This window comes from Coturnix japonica, chromosome 21 (assembly GCF_001577835.2).
Source record: "Coturnix japonica isolate 7356 chromosome 21, Coturnix japonica 2.1, whole genome shotgun sequence".
Lineage (NCBI taxonomy): Eukaryota > Metazoa > Chordata > Aves > Galliformes > Phasianidae > Coturnix > Coturnix japonica.
This window is the reverse complement of record NC_029536.1, coordinates 1285979-1313883: the sequence shown is the minus strand read 5'-3', so window position 1 is coordinate 1313883 and position 27905 is coordinate 1285979. Positions and strand designations below refer to the sequence as shown.

General features: G+C 40.1%; 2 protein-coding genes across 3 annotated transcripts in view; one reads left to right on the top strand and one right to left on the bottom strand.

Annotated features, from left to right (window-relative positions):
* Positions 1-709: 709 nt before the first annotated feature.
* PEX10 (peroxisomal biogenesis factor 10) lies at positions 710-3266 on the bottom strand. The gene is made up of 6 exons (XM_015882595.2): positions 3119-3266; positions 2871-2951; positions 2294-2700; positions 1910-2085; positions 1484-1619; positions 710-950 (listed from the first exon to the last, which is right to left on the bottom strand). The coding sequence occupies exons 1-6, from the start codon at positions 3228-3230 to the stop codon at positions 879-881; spliced, it is 984 nt and encodes a 327-aa protein (XP_015738081.1). The 5' UTR covers positions 3231-3266; the 3' UTR covers positions 710-878.
* Positions 3267-4206: 940 nt separating this feature from the next.
* PLCH2 (phospholipase C eta 2) overlaps positions 4207-27905 on the top strand; it is a 64572-nt gene continuing 40873 nt past the window's right edge. The window contains exons 1-3 of one of the 2 annotated variants that reach the window (XM_032448738.1): positions 4207-5623; positions 11039-12450; positions 14163-14599. In XM_032448738.1, the coding sequence (XP_032304629.1) occupies positions 14488-14599 (112 nt within the window). In that variant the 5' untranslated portion in view covers positions 4207-5623; positions 11039-12450; positions 14163-14487. The remainder of the gene's footprint in view (positions 5624-11038; positions 12451-14162; positions 14600-27905) is intronic. The other variant, XM_032448740.1, reaches the window with a different exon arrangement.

Below are 27905 nucleotides of genomic sequence, written 5' to 3'. Positions count from 1 at the left end.
ATCCCTCCTTACTATCACATATTGGCTCTGCCTAAACAGTTCTTGTTGCCATAAAGAGAGCAGGAGGCTTGTTGCTGAAATCAACTTCTTCCCTGTGTTAGACAAAATGTAGACTGTTATAAAACTAATTTGTTACAGTTGGACATAGTTTACTATTAGTATCCTGTAGTGGAAATGCTGAGTCACAACTTCCCACCTGGTAGGAAGGCAGGGCCAGCCCAGGGGAGCTCAGGTGCATGCAGTGTACTGAGTGACCAGAAGGGCTGGAGCCAGGATCCAGCCCTCATTTAGGGGTTGGCAGTGGTGGCAAGGGGATCTTGCTGGAGATCCCTGTTCTGAAGGTAAGCAGCTTCTTTTCCTTTATTTATGTGCCTATGGCTGTTGTATTTGACCAAATCTTTTTGCTGTGGCCTGGGATATTGCTGCCAAAAATCCCACTGCAGGTGAAGGAAGGACGTACATCCTTTTGTTTTCCCCTGAAATCTACAGCGAGGACTCTTGCAACATTAATTACCTAAAGGGAGTGTTAAAAGTAGTCAAATGTTACTTAATGCCTTAAGCATGTTAAGAAAGATTGAGAGATTTGTTACTCAGATTTAGAGAAAACAACTTAAATTTTTCACTGTCTGAAGTGGAGACTATCACATTTGTTTAAGCAGCTTTTAGAAAGGCACTTTTAATATGGTCAAGAACCATAATGCAAGAAACAGGAAGAGGCAGAAATAGATTTATTCTGTAAAACAGGAATGAAGTGCCACCTTGTACAGGCAATTACCAGTTTTACAATAAAGTCTTGTTCTTGGACTAACCTGAACTGTATGACCACTCTGTATGAAGGTATGAGAGCAGAGGCCCTTGTATTGTAATGGGATTTTTCCTTACAGTTGATAGTGGCGTAGGTAGATCAGTTTCTGAGGGGGAAACTTCTCTCTGCACAGCGGACATTCTGTCTACAAAAAGCAAAGCGAGATTCTAAATTGCTGTTTGGGTAAAAAGTTAAAAATAAAGAAAAAAGCAATTTTTACTTGTAAAATAAATGGATAATGCTCTATTCCAAGATAGCTGTAAAAAAAACCAAAAAACCTTAATGGATGAAAGTTATTTCATTAATGCAAGACAGAATCATCTTAAGTTAGTGCAGTTAGGTTGTAACTTACCCCTTTTTACTGGAAATCAGAACATTTATCAGTTCTGTTCTTTGCAGTCAGAATTATAGCCTGGGTCTTTCTTATGATCATGTCTGACTTCTCTAGTTAATTCAATGGCCTTTCAGTGGCTGAGTCAGAAACAACTCATTTTCCTTATCAAAGTAACATATAGTCATTATATTCTAATACAGTATATGAAACTCAGTAAACATATGGGGGGATTTTGTGTGTCTTAGGGAGGGAAAAGGTAATATTTCAACAGCGAGCTTGACAGGTATTTTTGAGTAGAGATTTCATAACGTTTACTCCTGGGCTGTTTGTGCCACTGTACTTACTCTGGTATTACACCACTCTGTGATACATTCCCAGCAGAACAGGTGCCCACAAGGTGTGGCTGTTGCATGTCTTCGTTCCTCCAAACACAAAGTACAGCGGGACTGGCGCCCAGTAGCTTTTTCCTTTATTGTATTTCTAATCAACATAGGTATTAATTAGATTTATGAGGTCTGTTTGCAAGAAATACTTGTTAACACAGAATCTTGTAAAGCCCTCCTTCAAGTACTTTCTGTGAGAGTCCCATACATAAAACCAAAATGTGACATCTAAGAGATGTTTAATAAGTGAGCGTGTCCAGTGTTATGCTACATCAGGTTCCATCTCAAGTTAAAATGCAATTCCAGTGCTCTCCCTGTTCGTGAAAGCCATCGCATTGCCCATTATTCCCACTATATGCTTTTCCTATTACATAAAGATCAACATACTTCTGGAGAGCTAGGTTGCGGTGTAGTTTCCATTCCTGCCTTGCTCTCTGCTTTTGTTGGAAGCTGTATATCTGAACACCAATTGTCAGAAGAAGATGGAAGAGTGAAATTATTCCAAGGAACCTGTAACTTGATCGAATGCTCTGATCTTCTCCTTGTAGTCCGCCAAAGTGCACCTGCATAATGCACACAAATAGAGACATTTAGTAGCTTCAATTTTACAGAACTATGCCTTGCCCTGTAATCAATAAACCCCTTATCTCCTTCTCACCCAGTCTGCACTGTGCATATTATAATCAGCTAAATTCTATATCCCCTTTGTGCACACTGAAAGAAGCTAAAATACTGCGGTGCGCGTGATTTCCACACAATAGATCCACTTACATATCTGATTCCTGCAATTCTTTTAGATAGGTGATAAAAAGTGCCATGTATGTAAAACACTGCCAGATGCAGCCGACGAAGCAAAGGGATGGATTGTTTAAGGATGTACACAACTTGTAGGGTTGTTTTCTTCTGTTGCTCTGTAAGCTTCCTGACTTGTTTCTGAATCCAGCTTCGTATTAAGGTTCTGCCGGACAAGCCAAGTGCTGGGTTGCTTTGCAAGGTTCTAGCCTCATCATCTTCTATCTGCAACTCATGTTCCAGATGCTGCAGTCCCTTTTCTAAGTAATAGGGTACTATAGTGTGAAGAGAAACGAAGATGGCACGTCGAAGAAAAGACGGCACCCTTTTCTTGGTTGGGTCCACTTGAACAATGTTGACGTATTCTTCACCCAGAGTCTGATAGCCTAGATGCGAGTAACAGAAAATAAGTGGTTTTAGTGTGTGTGGGTGAGGGGGGTAACAAGTTTTGGTGTTCAGAAATAGCTGTGTGTGGTTCTAGTTTGTTGAATGAGCTGAGCAATGCATTTACATCAGCAGTTGCTATCTGGTTTTAGGGTTAAGGTGGGCACGTTACCTGACAGAGTGGTGAGGGCAAAGTATGCGACGTCAGAGAGCAGCTCGATCTCCCTCCTCCACTCCAGCCACTTCTTGGCCCCTAAGAAATCAGGGTGGATGTTTTAATTAAGGCTCGGACTGATCTAAGCCTCACTTCCATCCCCGCCCCGTGAGGCAGCGCGCAGCCGGGATCCCGCTCCTCCACAGCGGACCGGAGCCGTCCCACCCCCATCACCTCAGCCCAACCCTCAGTAGGGTCGACGTTACCCGCGATCCCATGCAGCGCAATGCCGGCCCCGCTGCGCAGCCCGCTCCGGTACAGCTCGTCCTTCTGCCCGCACCGCACCAACCGAGCCGGCCCGGCAGCGCCCAGCGCCATGATGCGGCGCAGGGTGATGGCGTCAAAGCGGCTGGGCGGGAAGCTGAAGGGAGGTGCGGTACCTCAGAGCTCCGTGTTCTCACAGACCATCCAGCTGAGCTGTTTTAATGCGCTAAAAGGGCTGTAAAGCTGTTCTGAGCTGCTACACATTGCTCCATCTGTAGCCGTATAACCGGTGAGATTAAAGTGTTTGTGAAGTTTGCAGCAGGGGGAGCTCCTGTATCATAAAACCGCCGTGCACAGCGGTTTGCATCGCCTGCCCCAATGAGCTGCCCCACACAGCTCATTTGTAATATATATATATAAACGGCCCCGTTTATATCATGGCTCTGTTTAGAATTGGAGCTCACCTCATAGCCCTGTATGATTTAATGCTGCTCGAAGGTGTGTTGTCCATCCTTCTGTGCATCCCACAGTTCAATCGTTAAGAAAAGCAACAAATAGGTGAAATAGTCAGAATTACGAGTCTTGGTGGCGTTCTCCCCATAAAAATAGTTGCAGCTGCAATATCGTATATGCAGTGCAATAAAACCATCCCGACTGCAGTTTAATCACACTGTTCACTGTGTAGCAATCGAAGGGTTAACAGTGGCTTGAATTGATTGAGAATAATGTGAATAATGAGAATAATGAGAACATTAGAACATAGGAATTCCAGGGGGAGCTGGGAGCAAACAGTGGAGTTTTGTTGGTGCCACTGCGAGGCTGAGAGCTGAGAGGTTGGTCACAGCACTTGGGACAATTCCAACTTGGTGTTCATGATACGGTTTTTGAGTCTACAGGGTGTTCTGTCACCATTTTTGCTGTAGTTATTCCATACATTTGTCTTGGTTTTATAGGTGGAGAAGCCGAGGAAGCTGTCAGTTTAGCCTGAACATTGAAATGCTGGCAAATGAGCTCTTAATTAGGAGATTGGAAACCATTTATGAAGCTGAAGATAAGGCAAGGAGGCTTCCAAAGGTCAGATTTTCTTTTCTTAAATAACTGTTGTTGTGGTAAATAATAGCAGAGCTTTAAAATAAACTGTAGTCAGAGTGTATCCAAGAAGAATGAGAAAATAAAGCTATGGTTTGGAGGACGTTGTGGGTGATGGAGTCTATTCCTACTTTTTGGTACATGGCTGTTTTTGCCATGGAGAACCCAAACCAACCTTAGCAACACCTGTAAATCCAAAGTGCCAGGCTATTTTGATTTATGGTAATTGCTTTGGTTTTGCATCCATTCAATCTGTTCCTTGCTTCAAAGTTTTATGAGGTCATTTTGTTAATTATTTACTAATACAGATATATATATTTTCAGCTCACATATTAACTATTCCTTATCATCACCCAACGTTCCAGGCTGCCAAGACACTGTTCCTAGAACTGTTAAAATGTGTTTAACTTCCCTGTGCCTGGCTATTATTGACAAACTGAATGGATTCTGTTATGTTCTACACGTTATGCTCCTGAGTGAAAAAAGGGAAACGTTCCATATCCGATGTAGCTGCTCTGATGTGCTTTGGGGCAGTTAATTGTTATTGCAGCACCAGGAAGGAATTTACCTCTGTGTAGGATGAGTTTTGTTTGTTTGTTTAGCAAACAGTGTCTGCAGTATTTCCCCGTATAAGGAAAAACAAGTAACTGCTGCAATAATTAAAGCATCACTTGAAGTTTCTTAAGCCCATGCGAGCAAAGTTGTATCCATATTGGTATATCGTAATTTGTATTTAGCCACTCATTTAAATGCGGACATTCAGCACTTTTCTTGCCTTCTCTTTTTCCCCTAAATCTTCACATCCATTTGTGGGGTAGAAATTTCTGTGCAGACTTTGCTTCCATTGCAGACTTCTCAGCTCTTCCTTATAACAGACCCGATAAGGGAGTGTCTTGCTTTACTGTCATTAACACAAGGAAGTCCAAAATGTAAAACAAACGCACCGCACAGTAATGATTAACTTTCCCTCCCACATGTTGCATGTCTGTGTGTTATTAAGTATGGTTTTACCACTGCAGACCTGCTAGTGTTATGGAAGAGGTTTGGAGTGCAGCTTTCAAACACCGCAATAAGCAGATGTTTCAGTTTCCAACCTGAAGAACAGGTTCTGCAGATATAAAAGCAGCTAAGTGTCTGTTCAAGATTGTTACCGCCCTCTGACTCCTTTTGCCTCCTCCCACTTTGAACTTGTTACCCTGGAGCCGAACTGTTTGAATAAGGGCTGTAAAAGCTGCTTTGTGATCAGTTAGCTGAGGGCCCTCAATATGTGAGATGCAGGGGAGGAGCTTTCTCTCTCAGGTTTTGCAGTTCCCTCCCCTCTGCTTCTTATTTTTTTTGTCATGCTCATGGAAGTTCCGATGTACCATGCAAAGAAGTTGGGACAGATTGACTGCACTGTCCAGAGAGGAGAGACAAAGGTATGTTTGTTTGGTTGGTTGGTTTCAATTTCTGCCTTCTGTGTCAGGAATCGTCCTGGTGTGTTTTTAACACACTCACTCTTAAAATCAGCAGTGAATTTTATCATACGCTACCACAGGAATGCATGTAGCTTTATGATTGCGGCAGTTTGTTGCTTCTTGTGCTTTCCTCTTTTTGAAGAAAGAATAGAAAGAGCACCACATCTAGTGCTTGTTTTATGCTGGTTATGCTTTCTTTTGTTATGAAAATCTGTCGGACCTTGGAATTCTCTTAGTCCTAAAAGTTTTGATTCTTTGAGCTTGTAGGGATGAAGGGAACTGAGTTTTATATTAGCAGCTCGGACTTTCCTAACTGGACTATTCTCTTCAATGCAAGAGACTAACACATTCATTGCAAGGTGATAACCTGAGCATCAAGCTCTTGAAGGAACACAGGGACAAGATTAAGACTTGAATAAGAAAAGTTGATTTTAAAATAAACTTTAGATATTTAAGTGAAATACCAGAAAGTAACATAACCTCTCTGATTCTGTGAGGAGGAGTTAGTGAATCACGACTTGGAAAGGTGTGTGTGACCTGTCGAAAGGATGTCTGTGGTCTGGAGTTCTTTTGTCATTGGTTTGGACTGTGGACAAGGAATTTTTAGTTCTTTTTTGGCATAACAAAGTGAGTTAGCATTGCAGAGATTGGCAAATAACAAGGATAGCTGCGCTGCGTGCTGTAAATGCCTCAGGCTGCAGAGTTTAGATGTAGATCTTAAGCATACCCCAAATCCTGATGGTGATAAGTTCTAGAAACATGTTTCATTTCATGATACGGGTGGGTTCTACTGCTAAAGAATAAAATTGAAGCAGGGTAAGGGTTACTGCTGGCTGTGGTTTGCTTGGGCTGCGAAATTCGTGCTGTCTTTGGAATATATTGAGTTGTTTAAAGGAAAGTGGTTGAAGTTTTGTCTATGAGATGACATTTTCTGTTCTTACTGAGTGGAGAAAAATGTTATCTACGTAAAACTCTTTGTAGCCTGCTAAGAAGGAACTGTTATGTATGAAGGGACAGTTTGGACCAGCTGAAGGACAGAAGGTTTGTGAAGGAAGGTCGGTGACTACTGGTGAGATACACTGGTTATCCAAGTGCAAGAAAGATTGTAAGCTATCCAAGGGACTGCATCCCCACCAGAACTACCTTGCAATAACCTCAATACCAGCATGTGAAGAACAGACAAATAATTGGCCTGCTCATCTCTGATGTGTTCAGTAGCCGGGCTGTCTGCTTCTGGGTGCCAAAGGTCGTCTGTATAGATTAAAGACCGTGAGCAGACATAGATAAATTTGCACTGATAGCTTTCTATTTAATTTACATCTAATTGTGTCCTGTACCACGTCGTATTTTGGTTCTTTTTACCCAAAGAATGAACCTTTCTGATCGTTTGCCTGAAATTTGTTTCCTTCAGTATTTACTCTGCTTTTAAAATCAAATAAACAGAATATAGTACTAAATATAATTAAAAGGGGCCAACTTACTTGTGAATGTCACTGTAATTTGTCCCTGTTAGTTCCATTAGTTTGATAGAGATGGGGAAATGACCATGTAGGTGCATTTGTGAGGGAAACAGGGTGAGGCTGAAGAGATTTTTCAGTAAAGAGAGTCTCTGAGTTAGTCCGGATCATCTGAATTTACTGCAACGCATTTATCATGCTCCAAGAAGGCACATGGCTGATTAACGTGTAGGCAGATAGCTGAATGGGAAAACTCCTTTAATCCTTAGGGAGCCTTAAGTGTACTGTTTGATTTCTTCTAAGCAGGTGTACTGGGATAGCTGAATTTTCTCTGTATTTGCAGCATACTTGTATTTATATGTTACTTAAAAATTTGGTTTCTGTGTGGTTCTTATCGAGTCATATAATAATATAAAAAATAGACTAACTTCTAATTTTGTCCTTCCCTCCCGTTTTTAAAGGAAACAAAGTCTGGAGGATTGTTATAGTACTCTATATGAGTGTATGAGTATCCTCTATATGAGAACAATTAGTTCTTTCTGTAGGTAAGGTAGACATAAAATCTATTTGCAGAAGTGGAGAACCCTCCCTTTAAAAGGATCTGATTCAAAGTCCATGTTACTGTTTCGAACCCAGACATTAAATCTGTCGGGAATTTCCAGACTTTTTTTATTCATTGTGTAATCTGTCTGTTTTACTGGGGGTGGAGCACTTGCCTTCAACACACGTAAGTATACAGTAAAGACTTTGGCTGAGTACTTGTAAAACTGCAGGCTGTGGCAAATCTTTACGCATGCTTAGGCAAAGTTCTGACTTCCTTTCCTGTTATCTTCTGTATGCTGCCATCTGGCACACTGCATGTGAGTGTCTACGTTATTGACAAATTTTGGTAGTCCTCAATCAAGCAGAGCTAATGCTTCAGTATTTCTTTACAGTCTTGGTTTATGTTGTGCTGTGCGAGGTGTAATAGCTCACAAAGGAGCAGTGGTAGCTGAAGCCCACACTTGGATTTTATTTCTATTTTTGCAAATACAAATTGAACCAAAATGATGAAGTTTTAACCTAGGAAATGAGAAAATAGGATGGATAGGGTTCTGGATGGGAAGATGATGTTTCAGGCTTCCTGTCATGAACAACATGAAAATCAGGTGGGAAGTTGAAGGAGTTTTATATGTTAATATTCGTGGGAGAGATTGTAAGTGCTGCAGAAAACATGCAGTTCCCATCTTTTCCAGGTGGTGTTTGCCAAGGGCCCTTATGCAAAAACCTGCAATGCTACTTTTTATATTGAATCTAATGTTAAGTGGATGCCTCCTCCTTGCAGGACTAGTCACTATAAAGGAACTTAAAAGAAACTCCTGTCTCTCCACTTCTCTCCACCCCTCCACCCCCCACCTTACACACACACTCCACTGGATGCTTCCAAGATTTCCTAGTGTCCTCTTGCAACAGCAAAATCAAGTGTAGAATGACAGAGCATGAAGACACCAGAATGAACAAGGAATGGAGATTGGGCAAACAGTGGAAGCTATGGTGAAGCATATGATTGAGGTGCTTAGTGAAGCCATAGAGTCTGCAGGAGAGTGAAAAGCACTCTGGAACTGTGTTATGTGCTGATATTGTTTAGTGGGGTTGGTATGAGAACTGAATAAAACATATTCTTCAGCTTGGTTTGGTGTGTCAAAATGTGGCCAGAGAGTTGGAAAAAAAGCATGATAGGTTGTCAGGTGGCTGAAATGAAAGTTTGCACAAACTCAATTGGCTTGGAATGAGTCTTTCATAAAGACATGATTTACTGTTTTTGTAATGTCCACTTGGAAAACACTTAATGGATTTGGTGCTGATGGATTTAGATAGAGCGATTGTGTTCTATGACTGATGTTGGATCATCCTTTGTTAAACCACTTAGTACTTTTGCTACCTTCTACTGTATATAGTATACTATCCTATTTATTCCTTTTCTATGAGTTCAGAGAGGTACAGAATGAGGTGAGCAGTTATGGATGTAGTGTTATTTATTGACTAACTAAGTACTAAAGTCCATGGTAAAGTGGTGAACAAGGCTGAGCTGTGCTTGGTCATTTATTGGATTATATACTGAAGGCATGCTACCTTGTGGCAGTTGATTAGTCAGTGTTTGTTCATGTTGCTGCTGTTTCTCAGAATGGAGAATTAAGAATGGATTGAGTGGTTCCTAGACCCTTTTGTGATAATGAAGAATGAAATTAATTTATTGAAGAAATGAGTTTAGAGGTTTGGTTCCCTTTAAGTGTCCAAGTATGAGCATGTTTTTCTTGTTTGCAGTTTACAAATACAACAGCCACTTTCACCCTCTCCATTTCTATTTCATAGTAGGGTGGTGCAAAGAAAGACCTGCTTGAAAAGAGACCAGACTTTTGATTCTCTTCAGGCTCCTTAATGTGGTGAATGAAAATGTTGTCAACAGTGCAGACCTGATGAAACACTTTGCCCAGGCTGATGTCCAAAATAACCACTTACCAGGCTTTCATAAATGCCTGACAGATGATCTATATGGGCAGTGGCATTAGGAAAGTGCATGCAGGACGGTGTTTTGTCAGCACTATTCTAGGAGTAGTTATTGGAAATGAATTTTGAATTGCCAATCATGAGAATTCAGTGCTGACCCAATTTGTCATGTAAGGCACTTAAATACAGATCAGTTACTGCTGCCTCCTTTCTACGTCCTGCAGCACAATTTATTCCTTAATATCTAAGAGATTGATTAGTACAGCAGTAAACTGGTGTGCAGAACTAGAGCAACTTGATTAAAAGTCATATACTGTTCTTTAAGGAAACTCTCTTTAGATGAGGTTGCAAAAATAAAAAATTGTAGGGCTTCTACAGTGACCAAGACTGCCAACATAATTAGGAGCAGTGCTGTTATCAGCATGATAAATCTCTTGAATGTAAATGGCATCAGAGCCCTTAATCTGTTTCTCCTCTTTTAATATGACTCACAAATTCCCATGTGCAATAAAAGCTTATTCTTCCCAGCAGTAGCTTCCTGCCTGGCTCCTAACAGGGAGATCTCCCTCTCCCTATTCCTCCCTGTTTTTGGGTTGTTTTTTTGTTATTAGTGTTCTTTGTAATGTGTTGTGTGAAACTTGTAGTTTCAAGGTACTTCTGAGCTAAGCCATTGGATGAGATATAGATCACCAATAATTAGTACTTTGGTTTTCTAGTAAAAAATTTCTCCTTTTCCATCCTCATAAGAGATGTGAATTGTTCCTTAGCACACAGTGGGCTGCCTTGTGTTGTTTCCTTTGTCATTTCAGGTAGGTCTGGGAACTGGTTAGCAGCAAGTAGAGGTTGTGAAAGGCTGTTTGTCTTTTTTTGGCAGCTCTAAATAAATAGGAAAGACCACAAATAACTCTATGCCTTACATAGCTTAGAGAAACTGTTCCAATTTTAAGTTCAGCTTTGTAAAGTAAATGCTATAATCATGTAACAAAGTCAGTATAAATCTGGAATAAGTATTTTTTGGCATTAAGAATAGGTCTCCTTACTTGTATAAGGAATATCCAGTTACATCATTCAGCAAAAATGCGGGGCTCTTCTGCATGTGCTGCTGTAATTCAGGCTTTAAGGAGAGGGGGAGGAAAAAAAATAGAAAAAAAAAAGCTGACAAATGTGAAGTGTTCCTTTTAAGTGGAATGACCGTGTTTTGGGTATAAGGTGAGTTCATCAAGATGCCAGGAAAATATTGCACTGTCCCTTTTTCTAGATTGCCTTTTCTCTGCTCCCTTTATTTTTTGCCAGAGGGGTTTATATCTCGTGCCAGTTTGTTCTGTTCTGTGCATTCTCTGTCCCTTGCGAAAAAGAATCCTGTATCACACCCTAAGGTGTGGGCTTACCCCCTTGTTCCATAATACTGAAGCAGACTTCTTTCCTTTTGCAGTTGCTTTGGATGTGAAGGAACTTGCCTGGGCGTGCAAGTTATCTCAAATGGAATTGCTCAGTGAATGAAGTTACATTCTTTAAAATGAACAGCTTGTCATAGTGGAATTGCAGTAGAGTTTAAAAGCAAACCCCAGGTCTCAGATTTTAATATTTTCTCCCCTTCCTCCCCCCCAAGCCGTTTGGTAAGTAAATGAGATCTTTTGATCTGCTTCCTGATCGAACTATTGAGTTTGAAGTGATAGCTTAGTTTTTCTGTGTTTCATCTTCAGTATCGGTGAATTTGTTCTGGGAAGATATTAGAGCTCTTCTGAATTCTAGTTGGCGCAATGTGATACTTTTCTCAGCACAAAAGTATGTCTTTTGGGGTTAAACTTCAACTACTACGTTGATATAAAACAGGCTGAAGGATTGATCATGTTATATGCAGGGTGTTCTTAGTCTCCCCAGTGATACCTGCCCTGCCTCTAGGGCTGACATCCTGTTGTTTAAAGGAATAAGGAATCTGACACAATACTTAAAGTAGGGTTCTCAAACTGAGCTATAAGTTTGTCTTCTTCATATAGTCTCTGCAGATACTGTGTGACTCTTTTGTGCATGCTGTAACTTCTGTCAATGAACTGTGCTGGTTTTGGAGATCAGAGTGTTTCCTGGCATAACAGAGATGAAGTATTTGCAGTGAATGTAAGCAGTGTTTTTCACTGTGGAATTACTGCAAGAAATTTTCAGGTGAAGCCAACTGAGTCTTTCGTTTACCTTCCTATGAAGTCTGTCCATTGACTCTTTGCTTCCTGTTGTATTTGTTTAAGGATGAATTGTGTGCTTTTCTGTTTGCTGCCTAGGGCTTATGGGGACATTCAGCTTGCTATCTGGGGGAAATAATCAGAACAAATCTCTAACACAAAACCAAAATCAAACCAGGTGTTCTGAAGAGGTGGCGGTGAATTTCTGAGGACGTGGACAGAAGCTCTGAAAGGTGTCATGGAGTGAAGAAAAAGCATCTTTTGCAGAAAAAAATATTTTATGATCAGCTGACTCACAGTAGTTTCACTTTCAGATCAGAAGAGAGTAAAGAATATGAATTTGACGTGACTCAAGGCATCTAAATATTCAGTGAGCCACATAATATATACACGCGTATTGTAGCTTGATTGCATGCACTGAAATGATGCCAGTATATACCAGCAGAAACATCTGTTCCTGCTAAGTCTTCCTCAGTCTCATGGATCTCTTTTTTGGTGTATAGTGAGTCACAGTGACTGAACTTCCTACAAATGAAGGACCTCTGAAATAACCCCTGAAGCAAAGAGGTGAAAGAGCCTGGCATCTGAAAAGGAAATGGATAGATCTTGTCTCAGTGTTAAAAGAGTTTCATGTGTCCTGCGAGCTGTGGCTTCCTTGATTGATCTCAAGGTTAGACATGTAATGTACGTGTACCAGAATGGACACTTTGTGCCTAGCGGATATAAAATAGTTGTTAGGAGAAGAATGTGCCCAAATAGCCAAAGTAGATACTGCGAGGAAGTGTCTAATGAATCTACCCTTCTTGTCTGTTTTGGTAAGCTCAGGATATTCTGAAGGTTCTTACTGAGTGGGATTGGTAAGTAAGGCAAGGAAAATCTGTTTCCTTCCAAAACAAAAGCTGAGTACAGGGAGAAACTGTAGGAGTGGACAGGGCAGGATTGTGTGTTAAGAACTTTCCTTGTCTGTACTCTGTCTTAGTGTATTTTCTGTCTTCAGCAAAAGTGTACATAGGTGCAAAGTATATGCAATGTATGGGAACAGCAGCCACAAATTTAATACTGTGAAGTTTGAGTTTTAAACTTTGCTCACTATCAGAGAACAGCTGCTGTATTGTTATAACATTTGTGTGCTTTAATGACATCAGTACTAGATAAGATGGTGCCATTAAAGAAGTATGATAACTTGTTGGCTTCGGGATATTTGATGTTCCTACAGAAGCCATTAACAAAAATACTTCTCCTGAATTTTAATCTCCATAAGGGCCTGTGGTTATAGGATCATTAACTCTTACAATGTGTCATATGCCATTTCTACTTCAAGTAATAAATTAATTTCAGATTCTGGAATAATTCAGGCCTGAGGGGCCCTCAGGGGGTAGGACAAGCTTCTGCTTAAAGTAGGATCAGCACTGCACGAGCAGTGTTGTTTTGGTTTCCAGCTGTGCTTTGTAGCTAACATTCTTTACCAAACAAAGTTCACCTGCTGATATGCCCAAAATTATTTCAGAACCACAGGGTTCTCTTCAAGGTACTTCCCATTTAAATGTGGAAATAAGTGATTTTAATAATAGTGGATTTTCACAGCGTTAGCATTGCTAATCATTCTTGTTCCATATATGAAGTTTGTATGCGTTTGGCTCAATGTATGGATCCTACTTCACTGACTGCCACATTACCTCTCAAAGAGGGGTTTCTGACAAGAGAATGGAGGAGGTGGGGCATGGTAAAAGGATGATCATAGAGAGGAAATTGCTTCTGAAAGATGCTGAATAAGGGGCCATAGACAAAAAGAGAGGTACTTCAAACTGGTAGGGACATCTCTGACCATCTTTTTCTGCCAAACTCCCCCTCCACCAATTTCTACACGCTGTAAGTTAATAATGATGCCTCACTGCCCCGTCTCTTCTAAAATAACGTCAAACTGGATCCGTGCTTTCACAACAAAACATGTTTGGGCAATGTTTCAGAGCTCAGCTTGTAATTACACACTAAAGAAGACACCCATAGATTCATACAGTTAACAGCATAAGGAAGGATCCCAGGTTTCTGCCTTGTGTGATTGCTGTTTTTGGAGTGAGCCTTTGACCTCCTTTCTCAGAGGAAGTTACCTGTCTGAAAACTTTGAAAAGGTGGGTCCTCTTTAACCAGTGAGCAAGAGAGACATGGGAGAACACAAGGACAGCATAACAAGAACAGCATAATTTTCTATGATTATAGAAAATACCAGGGTGAGGGAAAGAGGTGTCAGCACCTTCTCTTGTGCAAGGAGCTGTCTGGTGATAAACAGCTGCTGAAGTTGGTCCATTATTTGTAATACAAATAAGTCTTGTATAATGAACAGTTATAGCAAATTCCATTATTAAAAAGTCTTGTCTTCTCCAGGTTTGTGGCATGCTAGAGATCCTGGAAAGATTCACAGCTGAACTCTTGTGGTGCTGGGAAGGACCATCACATCCATTCTACCAAGGCTGAGCTCAGTTGTAATTCACTGTCTGCGCTGATACTGTATCTTTTACTCTTGGACATGTGGAATAAGTGTCTGCAGAATTAAACGAGGACAATCTCCTGAAAGTGGAATTCCTGAGAAGGCACGTGCTGTGATTTCTTGAATAAGCCAACAACATCCTCTGATTTTTTATTTTTTGTGGATTTTTATTACTCAACTGAAAGAGTGAGCAGTGTTGCTAGGTTGCTCTGAAAGCCAGAGATGGCTCTGCCTTCTCCAAAATCCATAGCAGGAGATCTAACACAAAGAGAAGAACTCATGCTCCATAATGAAAGCTGTTTTCATTTCCTGTCTGCAAATGTCATCACAGTAGGTAAGTGAAAGTTTCTTGCACCTATTAGTTTGGTATTTGAAAATATTTACTTTACTCCCAGTTTCTTTTATGGTATTGAGATTTCACATCGAACTAATAAGTTTCTGTACATTTGTTTGAGGGAATTGTGCTTGCAAATTAGCGGACTGAATTTCTAAACTTCATTGTATAGCTCACATGATGAAGAGGACTTAACTGAAGTCTAGAAACACAAGATATCAGTGCTCTGGCCTGTGTCTGACCTGTTCCTGTAGTGTCCAGGAGTTAGTGGTATATACACAAGGCTAGACTGGGATGTGGCAAAATTCACAGGTAGATTTGAAGGAGAGTTGTCCTCTTATTTACCAGATCTTCACAAGAATGTGGGCTTGTGTCAGTAACAAAGTGGCTCTGAATCACTGTCAGGCTTGTGACTTAAGTGGGATGGGCATTTTATAGAAATGTGCATGTGATTCCTCAGAACTTCAGCTGATCCCTCCTGGTAGGGATTGTTTGAAATGCTGGTTTGCTGAATACACAAAGGTTAATGTGACTCCTTTATTCAGCAGCACCAGGTGTTCCTAAATATTTCACTCTTTAATTTTTAACAGATGAATTCCAAAGGGATCTCTGAATTCTGGGGAAACAAGGAATTGTGGTAGAATTTTAGTTATGAAGGCTGTAGAAAGAACAAGGAGATCTCAAGCTCCTTCTCAAAGCAAAAACATTTTGGGCTAGATATTTTTAAAATATGAATTAGCATCATAGGACGAGGCTGTCAGAATTGATTGCAGCTTTTGTTCCTTGATTCAAGTGCTTCTGGAAAATCCTTCTTGAAGTTGATTTGGGGAGGAGGGATTTATAGTGCCTCAGGTTGTGGCTCTGTGCCATGAATCTGTCTGAACCAATCTAAGATGCAGAGCTCAAAGAATAACTATTGTTGGCTTTTGGTCTTTTTTGAGTGTTGACAGTTTGCTCAGAGGAAAATGAGTTCTTATCTTAGGAAGCTCTGGAGATTACAGATGTGATTCTGCACATCAGGTGCTGATTGGAGATTGAGTAGGAGGAAGGGAATTGTGTAACTGATGTCTGTGGAAGATGAATTTGTGCTACAGGATGGATCTGAAGATGGAGAAGAGGGCTTGTTGCATTGAAAAGACAGTTGATTTAGCCCAAGACTCTAATTAGAACTTAATGTATTCAATACAGGACTTATTTTCTTGAAATATATCCACTTGTGAAGCAGATGACGCTTTTTTAGCTGGGTGCTTACAGGAACTATTTCCATAATTCTGGCCAAATTTCCAGCAATTGCAAGATTCATTTCTGCTGGTTCACTGTTCAAACTGATATCTGTAGCTCTTGCTAGCATTAATAGAGTTGAATATATTTGTATTGTTGTATTAAAAAGAAATTTATGCCTCTTGAACAAGAACTGTCCTTTATATAATTCCGTACATAAAGCTCTGTCAGAGTGTGTATATAGGACAAAGTGCACAGAGATGGCAGAAATAGCTGGAGGCAGAGAAAGTCTTTATTGTGCCTGTGCAGCCCTTCCAGCATTCCTGTGCAAGTGGGTCTGAACCCGAACAAAAGCTGGTTTCCTGCTCAGGAATCCTGTTGCAGATTTGTTCAGAACACCCACTTGAGTTTGTTCTTATCTCTCTAATTAACTCTTTGTATGACTCAGTTTAAATGCCACGTATTGCAGTGACAACTTTTCTATCACCTTGGTACTACAATAAATTCTAAAGAAACAGTACACAAGTGATATTACTAGTTTTTAGCTGTTAGTTGTTTTGATTGAGTAGCCCGTGCTTTCAAAAATGACATTTCAGCTTTATCAAGCTTATGCTTTCAAGTGTTGGCACCTTCAGCTTTCTAGTTTGATTGTGTGTATCCCCAAGAAGATTTGGGAAGCACTGGGCTAGAGAGTAGATCCCTGCTTGGGATGAATCTGTGCAGTTAAGTAAAGGCTCCTCATTTGATAACTTGGTCCTTTAGTATCACATCTACCTACAGTCTACTTCTGAACAATGGTTATTAATCTTAGATGGCCTGGAGCTCTTGGCATTCAACTGTGGTTTTCTGATTTGTCTTATCAGTTGATAAGATACAAGAAGTTTTCAAAACTTATTACTTCTTTTAGAATCGGAATTCTCCTTCTCTGTGTAGGCTGTGTATAGGTGAGGAATAAGATTGCTGTGTAAAATGTAAATCTGAGTGGAATGCATTTAACTTGTATGTAATTTTGCTTTATTATAATAGTGATTCAAGATTGTAGCGGCATTGGAAAATTCCAAAATCAAGGAGATACATGGAAAATTCAGTAATCCTCTATTTTTAAAGTATGTTCTTGCATGTCTAGACTCAGTTTTTCCTTCTAAACTGATGAAAGAGTGCTGTGCACAGGCATGCAAAATCCTGTTTGCTTAGGTATACGGTACATCAGATTAGCCTGGAGATGTACTTAAGATGGCCTTCAACATGTGGCTCTAACATGCTGCCTGCTGTGATCAGTGCTTCTGCCATAGAAACCTCTAGCATATCAATTTAGTTGAGCAGACAAAGGTGAGATTATATTAATTGGCACCAGCTGCTTGGAAGTAGCTCTGTTTAAAGATCTATTGCTGTGATACTGCCCATCAGTTGAGAATGAAATATGAACTGATGCTTTTGTTCTAGTTTTGCTTGTGATAGTGACCATACAAATTCTTCCTTTTCTGTTGATACAGTTTCAGTAACATCATAGTCATATTTGGCTGTAATTTAACGCTAGAGGGCAGCGGTGGTTTTCCTTTTCTCCAGCCATCCTCTACTGCAGCTGATGTAGGACAGTTTTCTAATCACACATATTCCTTTCTGTTGTCTTTGAGGAATCAATATTCGTTTCCATAACAATAATAGCTTTGATCAAATGAGCTTTTTAAGCCTTAGCATCCCAAACAGTTTTCGATTGAATCACTGATGAATCTATCAAGCTTCCTAGATTAATTTCTTTCCTGTTTTTGTTCGACTGGAGTTTTTGCTTGCCTGCTTTACTTAATTGCACTGTCGTTCTCAGAGTCTCTGTGCCAAGATGCAGAGAAGTGGTTAGTCTCCTATCTTCCTTTTAGACACAGACATTCCCACTAAAATTTGTTGGCAGCAGTAGTCTAAATGCTATTGAATTTGACACCTGCAATGGAGCAGAAGTCTTCAGTTTGCTGTCTCCAATTCAGGCATCCTTTGACCTGGTAACAGCCTTTCTTTGTGAGCTTTGTGCAGGTAAGTGAAACCAGAAGAAATAGCAACAGGAGCCATAAAGGTGCATAAAGCAGAGGTCTGGTTTCTTGCTTGCTCTCCATTGTCAGTAGGAATATTGCAGCTTGGCCTTGCCTTTCTTATAAATATCTCTTGCTGCACGTAAATATTTTGTAAGCCTGTAGAGAAAACCGGACGGTTCAAGAGAGTAAATAGGACTGTTTACACACACACACATCAGAACCTACAAGGAGAGTGCTGCTGATAGGGCAGCCTGTGTGTATCATTATTGCCATCTCCTGGATGGAAGTACAGCTGCTAAGCTGGCATCCTGAGCACAAAAACTATGTGAAAGAGAGAAAAAGAGAGACTTTGGAACAAGAGGATATATATGCCATTTCTGTGGTTGCTATGCAGTTATTAGCTAACAGTGCAATGGCAGGTCATTTATAAATGTGGTTCTTCTACTGTACATGAGCAGCACTGCTGTGAAAAAGAAGTCAGAGAAGAATGTTGTGTGTGTGTATGTGTGCCTGTACGTACACAGCTTCTAAGGAACAGTTGTGTAAGACTATTTGCCTGCTGTTGTTTAGAGCTTTCATTCTGTTTATATAGTGGTCATTGTATACCACCTGAAGAGGACTTTTAATGAGTGTATCTCCATCTCTTTGATTCCTGAAATGATCACTTTTACTTGTTAGGATGAAATTGTAGCTTGTGTGCTTGTTGAAGGCGGGGGGAAAATGCAGTGTTCCTTAACAAAGTTCCTCTACATTAGTATTATCTGTGGGAAGTTCTGAAGACATGACCATTAAATCTGTCAAACAAGGCAGCTCACAAAAGGATGCTGTTCTTGTAAACACTGTAAATGAAATCTCTCCCTCCTACATTTTCTTGCAAGTGAATAATTTGTATCTGCTGGTAGCTGAGTAAATTTAATCCCTCTAAAAGTCACTGAATGCAGATATACCCAAACTGGTATTAGACATTGTGTCTAAAAACACAGTCTATTGCCTGGCTTTGATTTGTGTTTAGAGTTGGGTAATTGGCTTCTTAAAATCCAAGCCATGCCTATCTTTGTGATAATGTGAAACCTGTCTGGCCTTTGTTATTGCTTACATCTTCAAACATTTAAATGTCCAACATCTAAAACCAGGAATTTTTCTTTTATCTTTGTTCAGATCTGAATCTTATCTGCAAATTAGTTCTGGAGTTAAATACTTTGATTCTTGTGGTGAACAAATCTCTCCAAAAGATCTCTTGAATTTTTAGCTTTTAGTGACTTAAGAATTAGAACAGAGTTAGAAAGTTCATGGAATTTGTGTTCCCTAGTCTCTTCAGATTAATTGAAAAGGGACACCTAATGGCTGTGAGCAGTCATGGCTGTGGTGGTGTCTGACTGGAGCCCCTTGATAAGCAGTGGAAGAGAAGAGCGGAGAGAATCTTGAAAAGAAGGAGCGTGAGCATTAAACAGCTGTCATAAGGAATTCCAGTTGCCAAGGAGGAGCTGACACTTCTGTGTCAGCTGAAGGAAGGAGATATCAGTCAATGAAGAGTTAATTGTTCCAGCAAAAAGCAGTTTAGATAAAATCTTTTTCTCTCTCCCACATTTCCTCGGGTGTTATCTACTGCAAAGTAGCTTGTACCATCTGAAAAGTGACAGTGATTCCTCAGTGGCTGAGCTAACAAATGGGATGAAATTTAAACTGCCTTCTCACACAGAGAGACTTGCAGAAGAGGGAGCATGACGGAGGGAAAATGCTGAGTATTTTTGCATTCTATGAGAGGCAATTGGGAATAAGAAGTATTATCTCTAGAAGACAATGGATTTAGGAAGCACACCACAGAAGCACAGTAGGTGGATTTATTCTTTCTATCGTATACTCTGATTATTTTAGCTAAAGGATCAATTATACTTGTGCTTTTGGGCATGGTTATTTTTAAGTTGTACTCTTATAACATCAGATTTACTCTTCCTCTTCTTCTCACTTGTCCAGAGTTATTAATTTAGCTGCCAGTGACTGTTTAGAGGATAATATTTTGTTAAAATCTTATCATCACACTGTCATTCAAAAGCTCTTTTATCTCTAAGTAGGCATGTTTTATTAATTACGGCCATAGTATCCCGATGAATAGGAAGACTTAAGTAAATGAAAATCCATTCCACTTACTGGAAATGAAATATGAACTGCTTCAGGGAAATAGTAATGCTGAAGATACAGCAACACATAATTGTGTGAAATTTGCTTACCTGCAGAGCAGTTTCATTAGCTACAGACAAGTGTACTTTGCAGACTTCACTGATAGAAGGAATGTTGGCTTTTAAATTAGAGGGACTACACTACCATGCAGCACACAATACTTTACATACCATTTCATAATGCCATTAATCATTATCTGGAATAAAAAACTTGATGCTAATTGACACAGAGTTCTGATGTACCTGCATTCTCTCAGTGATTATACAGCAGTTTTGCTCTTGTAGATTATGCTGATCAGTTTTGATTGTGTAGTCACTCATCTTTGCCTGCGTTATGTAGTACATTTATACCACTATCAGCCATTTAAATCATACATCTATTCCCCAGTGTTGTGTTTTTGTGGCTCTATATGTGCATATTTCAATTGCATGTTTAGTGCCAGAGTATATTTGCATAGAGGGTGATGTTACGTGCATCTTCTGTTTAAGCATAATTCTATCGCATCTTTAATGATGGTTATAACGTTTCAGATATTGTGTGTGATGAGCAATTTTAAGTAGATAATTAGTCAAGTAAATGACTGACAAGTAAATTACAGCTAACACATGGAATACATCTAACTATTAAAAGCACCTGCAGGCATTCAGGTGCTGTACAATGCCAAGTCCTCAGAAAATATAAAATGAGGAGATCAGAGTTTATTCTAGGCTCTGCTGAACATGCACTTACGGCTTTGCAGGTTGTAGCACTGTGTTCTTTCTGTGTCCACAAAAAGCGAACTTAGGGACATTTTTCCAGAGCAACTGTTCTATTCTTGTGTTTTCTTCTCTCTATGGGCTTTATATAACGTTTCCTACTCATCTAGCATCCATTTGCCACAGTGTTATTGCAGTTCTTAAAATTAATCCTCCAGTTTGTTGCTGACAGTCCAAAAACCACAGACAAGTAGGATAGGGATAACGCCTATATTCTCTGTGCTGTGTACCAGAGATGGCTCATAAATATAATTTTGGTATCAGAGTGATTTTTGCTGATAAATATCTCCAGAAAGTCTGTGCTGAGTTATTTACTGTCTGGTTTAAACCCTGATTGTATTTCCTACAGTGAGTCCAGATAACTTGAGTAATTGTGTTGTGTGCAGTTTGGTGTTCAGTTCTCAGTAAAACTTGTTAACTGATTTAATGTAACATCCAAGTTATGCAGGTTTCCCTTTTGGATTGGAACTAATCAGTTCTGATCCAGTAATAAATCAGAGGTTTGAGTGAGTTATAGGATGGCATGGGAGTGCTGGAAGCACTGACTTGTTGGATCTGTAAGTGCAGTGAAGCTCTTAATGCATCAGTGGGGTGAAATTGGAAGTAGTGATGCTACAATCAACTTACCTACATGGAAAAGGAAAGAAAAATTGCTTATCTGTATAATGCTGGTAGGGAATTCAACGTGCTTTCCAATGATCAGATAAATATCTGATGAGGCACCAGGGACTGCCCAAGGAATCAATGTAGCTAGTATTATCCACAAGTACTTGTTTTAGCGTAATCGCATAAGGTGTGTAAGAATGAAAGTAATTTCCCTTACCTCCCCTTTATGATATAAGGACATTTTATTCATCCTTTGATCTGCTAGGGAAATTTTGGTTCATTTCAGATTCATTCAAATTTTGGTCTAACAAGCTTTAATTGACTGTTCCAGGGACATACCTCAGGGCTGTCTTATGTAAAGATGCAGACTAATGCAGTGTAGCGTTCACTTTCTGCACTTTCCAAATACATTGTTTTGAAATACAGATTTGCAGATATATTTTAATGCAGATCCTTCTTGCCTGAAGCAGCAATGAGATCTCTGCATAACAGAAACTATAAATTATTTGCACGTGTTTATAAATGCATGATGTCTCATAATGCACTACCAGGAATGACAAAGTTTAGGCTTTTACAAGGCATACTTGTGTGGTTGGTTTGACTAGGTGAAGGCTGTCAAGTGTCTTTAGAATAAGCTTAGAACTATAGAAAACCAGGGTGGACTCAGAAGCTTCCTTGAACAGCATCATTTTCCAACTTTTGTTTCATTTTCAAGCTTTTTATTTTCAAATTGCATCAGTTATTTTAACCAGAACATTGTATTTGTTCATGGGGATTGTCAGTTTTCACCAGAAGATTCTGGATGGCCTTTGCTTCTACTGGTGTACTTTATTTAAGGCTTCATTCTTTGTCTGTATTTCCTCCATAAATTCACTGGGCAAGCTGCTATTTAGCCATTGATGTTCATAAAACTTCATTTCTAGCTCATTTTAACAAGTAAAACCCTGCTGAGGTCAAACCTGATAGTAAAGCTTTGAAGCATGCTGCTGTAGCACATCATTCAAAGTTAGTCCCCCACAGTTCTCTCCCCTAAGAGGAATCTCTTCATTTATTCATATATTATTTAGCTGGTGATTTGAGTAACAGATGTGTATAGGGGGACGTTAATAATTTATTACCAAGAGGGAGCAAACCTTGGTCTGTGGACAGTGAGGGCAATCGAAATTTGCTGGGTGAAAACTCCTGTGTGATGTTAAAACTTACAGCATCTCTGTGGTAACTGTAGGACAATACTAATGCTTTGGATCTGCTGAGACCTGCTTGTTGAGCCCTCTTCTTTGTGCTGCTGGGTTTTTGGTTTGAGATTACGCAGGTGTTTCTGTCTCCAGTTGGAACGTACCTGAAAAGAATGGTTTTTATTGACATCCTCAGTGAAATCTGAAGGTAGATCCAACACACGACAGAGAAAATCTAAACTAGAGATGACCAGAGAAACCTGAATGAAACCATTTACTCTGGATCTGTAAGTTTCACCAAACGTGAAAAATTACAAAAAGTTAGATTTTCTTGTTTTTCATTTCAAATTGAAATTCAAATTAAAATGACATTTCAGACCAAAAGCAGCTGCTACATGTTGTTACCGGGATATTCTTTTATGTCAAGTTTGTGAATGCAAAGCAGGCTGTAGTCAGCCCACAGGGTTTATCCTCTTCAAAAGGCCTCACTCCAAGATTGTAGAAGTGCCATGGGAAACTCTACGTATTCCCATTCATAGGATAAAAATTATGTTTGCCTGTGGGGTGGTTGTAGGTTTGTGTGAGGTGCCAGGGAAAGCTGCGCTGCCACAAGGTGCTGTAGGAAAGCTCATGGCAGTACTGCATGTAGAGCAGATGAGGAGTAAAACTACTCCTAGGATGTGTTTCACTTGGGTTCGGTGCAATACAGTGTATAAAACTAGTTGAGAGCATCTCACAGGCTTCAGAACATCAGTGATGCTTTAAGGTATAAAACTGCTGTTGTTCTCTTTCCTCTGTGTTCTTCAGCAGCCTCAGCATCCTGCACTTTCCCTGTTTCGTATGTTTTTAGACATCTCTGTTTAGAAATGATGCTCACTGTCCTTTGAGAACCCACTGCAGCAGTGGGTCACTGTTACTCTGCTATGCATCATGATGAGCACCATTAAGGGCAGTCAAATTTAAACCAAAACTGAGGACATTAAGCTTCTTCCTGTCAAAGCTGCTGCTGCAGCATGGTCACAGCTATAGGACAAGTTGGTTGTGCACAAAGACTGGGGAGAAAAAAATATGTTCTCATTCTGTCATTCAACATGATAAAATGCCACACTCCGCAGCAGCGTCTGTTTGTTGTGCTGCTGCACAAAGTTATTAATATTTTTCAGTACTTTTCCCTGTCATTGACTCTTGGGAGCAAGTTTAGCGAGAGTTCCTTTTGTCTTCTGAGATCTTCTTGAGTTTATACAAGGAAATAAATGTCTCTATAGAAAGAAATAAATATCTCCTTCAACATGTATGTCTCTTCCAAACAGATATGAAGTTAAAAGGCTCAGACAGGATTGTTTTGTGACTAATATGTGACTAAATATTCTGTGTATTAACAGAGGTTGGGTTTTATTACTAAATGACAAATGCCAAAATGTCATTTTAAATTCTGCTTTAATGGTGGTATGTGTATTTAAATCAGCATTACTCTATGTAAATCTTTGGAATTAGAGTTAATACTGTGGTGGCCATATCTATGTGTGTGTATGTGATACAGCAGTTATTAGCTGCAGCAGCTCCTGTTAGGAATATTTGCCTGTTGGACACTGACAAGGGACACGATGCTGTCTCCGAGCAGGGCACAGTGGGCACCTGAGGACCAACCACCATGCAGAAGAACACACTGTGTGCAGGGAGCTGGACTCCTCACAGCTCCTTTGTGGCAGCACAGTGGGGGTGACCTGTAAAACAGAACGGTCTGTGACTTTGTAGGCAAGCTCCAGTGGAAGATGTTTTGGAGCTGCTTCTGGATGACGGGGCCAATGAACACAATTACTTTGTGTAAAATGCACTTTACGTTTTGTGGTAACTCTGAACGACAGCAGCACAAGGGAGAGAACAGTGGAATAGTTTTCTGGTGTAAAACAGAGCTTAAGACGTTAACCGTGTAACTCAGCTTAAACTCCACATCCGTCTGCATCTTGCAGAGAAACCTAATTTTTTAAATCTCCACAGGCTTCTCAGAGGCAGAAGATGCTAATTTTAGAAATGTGGCAGCTCGTCTTCCTCCCCACCCCCTTCCATTTGCTGCCAGAATGTTTAACAATCCAGTAAACAAGCTGTAGGGAAAAAAATAAAAGGGAGAAAACTCTAGAGCTCAGGTTATTGGCCCCTTCTCGATGGCATTTCTGCAGAAGGGTCTGTTCCCCACTCCTCTCATAGGTCTCCAGTTTGAAACCTGTTTAAAAATAGAGCAGTAACAGTTGAGCTGACAGCAAAAAAGAGCATTTAAAGGTGGAGTACCCAGGATTTGTTATTTCCCTTCAGTGACCTCTTTGTGTGCTGTTATTTAGGGTAGTTTGAATTAAAACACTGCATAAGTAATGTTTGGAAGTAAAGAAACAAGCCCTACATTTTCAGGTGGGATTTGGGTATCTTATTTTGGGTGTTCATTCATACTCTGTCTCTAGAATTTGCAGCCTTGTCCCCATAGGATCTGTTGAACTATATATTTCTGAGATACCAGAATGTGCTGGGACTTCTTGCTCCAAGTTCCTCCCTCTGTTACAAGTAGTTGTAGACATTATCTTTGCTGAAATTTTCTTATATTTTTTTCAGTGGGGATGAAACTTATTCAAGAATTTCCAGTGCAAAGTATCCAAAGTTCCCTTTGACTCACAGACTCCTCCTGCTCTGGGATGCCTGCTTTACTCCAGCCACTGCTGTGGGCAATTGAAGTTATAAAAACATAAACAAAAGAAAACTAAACATTTAAAATTAGGTATTACTTGATACTTGAGAATATTTAAATGACTGAGGGCTTTTTTGCAAGGCATATTACATGCATTTACTGTTTTGCTGTCTTCCATTATTAATTTGTAATTGAGCCCACCTTGCTATGCAGTTTTTCAGCACATCATGGCTCAACTGCCTGAAATCTGTTCAGAAATTCAGGTCATAGGTGTGATGGAATGAATTATAAATTTTGAAGCTGCCAAGCAAATTAGAATAGATTTGGCTTCCAGGTACTGCTTATTGAGCACACATTTTACATCTGCTGTGTGTTCTGTCTGCTCTCTGTGCTGAAAAATGCAAAGATTAACTTGTTCTGTTGATGCTCCATTCCTGACTCGGGGTATCTTGTCTCTTATCCCCAACATATTGCTGAAGATGCAATTTATTATGAAGTCTTTTCGTTGCTTGTAAGGACGATTCATATGTTTCTGGCAGTCATTATCCTTTTTCATTGTAGTTGTTTTGTGCGTTCTGCACAGCACTGAAATAATGCTGACATTAGCTTCTTAGAATACAGCGCTTTGCAGATAATAGGCTGCTAGGGTAAAAGTATGTCAAAAGCAGTAATGCAGGCAGCCACAGTGAAGGGAGCTGTAAACATGCTCCATTCCATTACCACCGGAATAAAAATGAAGTAAAGAAATTGGGTTGGGCTGCATTCAAGTAAGAATCTTGATGCATTTATATTTTAAGCGGAGAAAAAGGATTATGTGGAGAAACGAAGGGATCTGAGGTCATTTACTATTTATCTGTGAGCTTTCTCAAAGCGTTGTGTGGATGCATCTGTAAGAACCAGGCCGACAGGGCAGCAGCTGAGATTTAGCTCCTCACTGGGGGAGACAGAGAGGTGTGGCTGGAAGGAAGCAGCTGGGATGAGCTGCTATACTCACATTAGCAGCACAACCAGGAATAAAACCTAATTTCCTGTTCAGCGCTGTGTATACTCAAAGGCACACTTTCACAGCAGCATAGAATGTGTGGGAAATCAGTCCTTTCAGGTATGTGTATGTCCCTGAGCTGTTTCTCAGACTGCAGTTTGTTTTTGATGGTGAATACGGTCCCGTTGTGCCCTAAGATCAAAGATACCTACCCCACAAATGGTAAGAAACACTGTTCCTCTTTAGGATTGTATTTGAAAGGTGTGACTGTGGCAGTAGACGAAGTTGCTTTTGAAGAAATGATTTTTTTTGTACTACTTATGCTGTTCCTCGCCCTTTAGAATTGAAGAGCAAGCCATAAGCAAATGGGGAGACAGTCAAACAATCCCCAGTTTGTGGGAATCAGTGTTACAATTTTGAAGTTGCTAATACAGCTGTCACAGCAAAGTTTGACTTGGTTTTCATTAATGTGGATTTGAATTTCAGTTGATGTAGCTTTTAAAAGAGTATATGAGAGTTCATTTGCCTGGTAACTGAATACTTTGCCATTTGCCTAAAGGCAGGAGTTTAAAAATCTCTACTTTAAGGTTGGATGGATTTTTAAATCATTTGCATTCCCAGATACAGGTAGGTGGCTAATGCAATCTTCAGAAGTTTTAGGTTATGAAGTCCTTGTAAAGCAAATGGGAAGTAAGCTGTCTTCCTGTGTCTGAAAATTAGTGCTTGTGTATACGTGTACTGGCTTGAATCTCTTTTACAACCTGGCAGAGAAACTAAGTGCCTTATATGGTGTGGAAGGTGACAGCATGAAGACCTGACCGCCCATCTCCCTCAAGTCTGTAGCTGAAGGTGAGTGGTGGGTGTCTGCCTCTTGTGACTTAGAAACATCATCGCCACCCTTCCAGAGTAGAACAAGTGATTCTTATATGGATCTGCTGCTGTGTGTGCATTTCGTCTTGGCTGTAACTTCAGGTGGGGACTTCTGTCTGGGTGAATAAAAATATTTCACTTTCCTTTTTTTTGGTCATAAAATATCTACAGGTAGAGTCATACATCGAACCTTCCCGCTGTCTGATTCCTAAAGGCAGGTCAAGGTTTGCCTGGGAACTGTTTATACGGACTCAGTGCATTTTAGAAACACATATGGCTGGAGATGAGGCGTATGCGTAGTCACACCCAAAGGTTGTTTTTTGTTGTTGAATATGGGCCAATTGTAGCTTGTCAGATATTTAATGATGGTGCATTGAAAGTGATTGTACAGCAAGACACATTTGACTTTTTAATTATAAAATGGAAGGGATGTCTGAAACACAAAGAGGAAGAGCAAGTCATGGGTTTCTTTTCTTCTCTTAATATCTTTAAAGTAAGTAGCTCACATTCCAGTGGAAAACAGCCTGAGCCTTGTGTCTGCTTACAGCTGGCACTCGAGCAGCTATAGATTTTCATCTCCTGCAAAAAGTGGAAACGTTTTTGCTCACACCAGGTGGAGCAGATGATGGTGTCTCTCACTTCTGGATTCTTACTCACGACTCTGAAAACATGTTGGAAACTTGTTTATAGGCCACCACAGGAAATGGAAATACACCATATAAGCTTATGGATGTGTGTGTTGCTGAGGTTGTAACACTGTGGTGTGTGCTTTTCAACAGGGTGGTTGAGAATTCATCTGTTCTGGCTCATTGTGGTTGGCA

Bases quoted from the DNA above. Each gene is read 5' to 3' on its own strand.
- PEX10 (XM_015882595.2), bottom strand. From the start codon at position 3,230: ATGGCGCTGGGCGCTGCCGGGCCGGCTCGGTTGGTGCGGTGCGGGCAG. The intron at 2,086-2,293 runs GTAAGTGGATCT...TGCATTATGCAG, and splicing joins GAATTGCAGGAATCAGATAT to GTGCACTTTGGCGGACTACA. The intron at 951-1,483 runs GTAAGTACAGTG...TGCTTTTTGTAG, and splicing joins CAGAGTGGTGTAATACCAGA to ACAGAATGTCCGCTGTGCAG.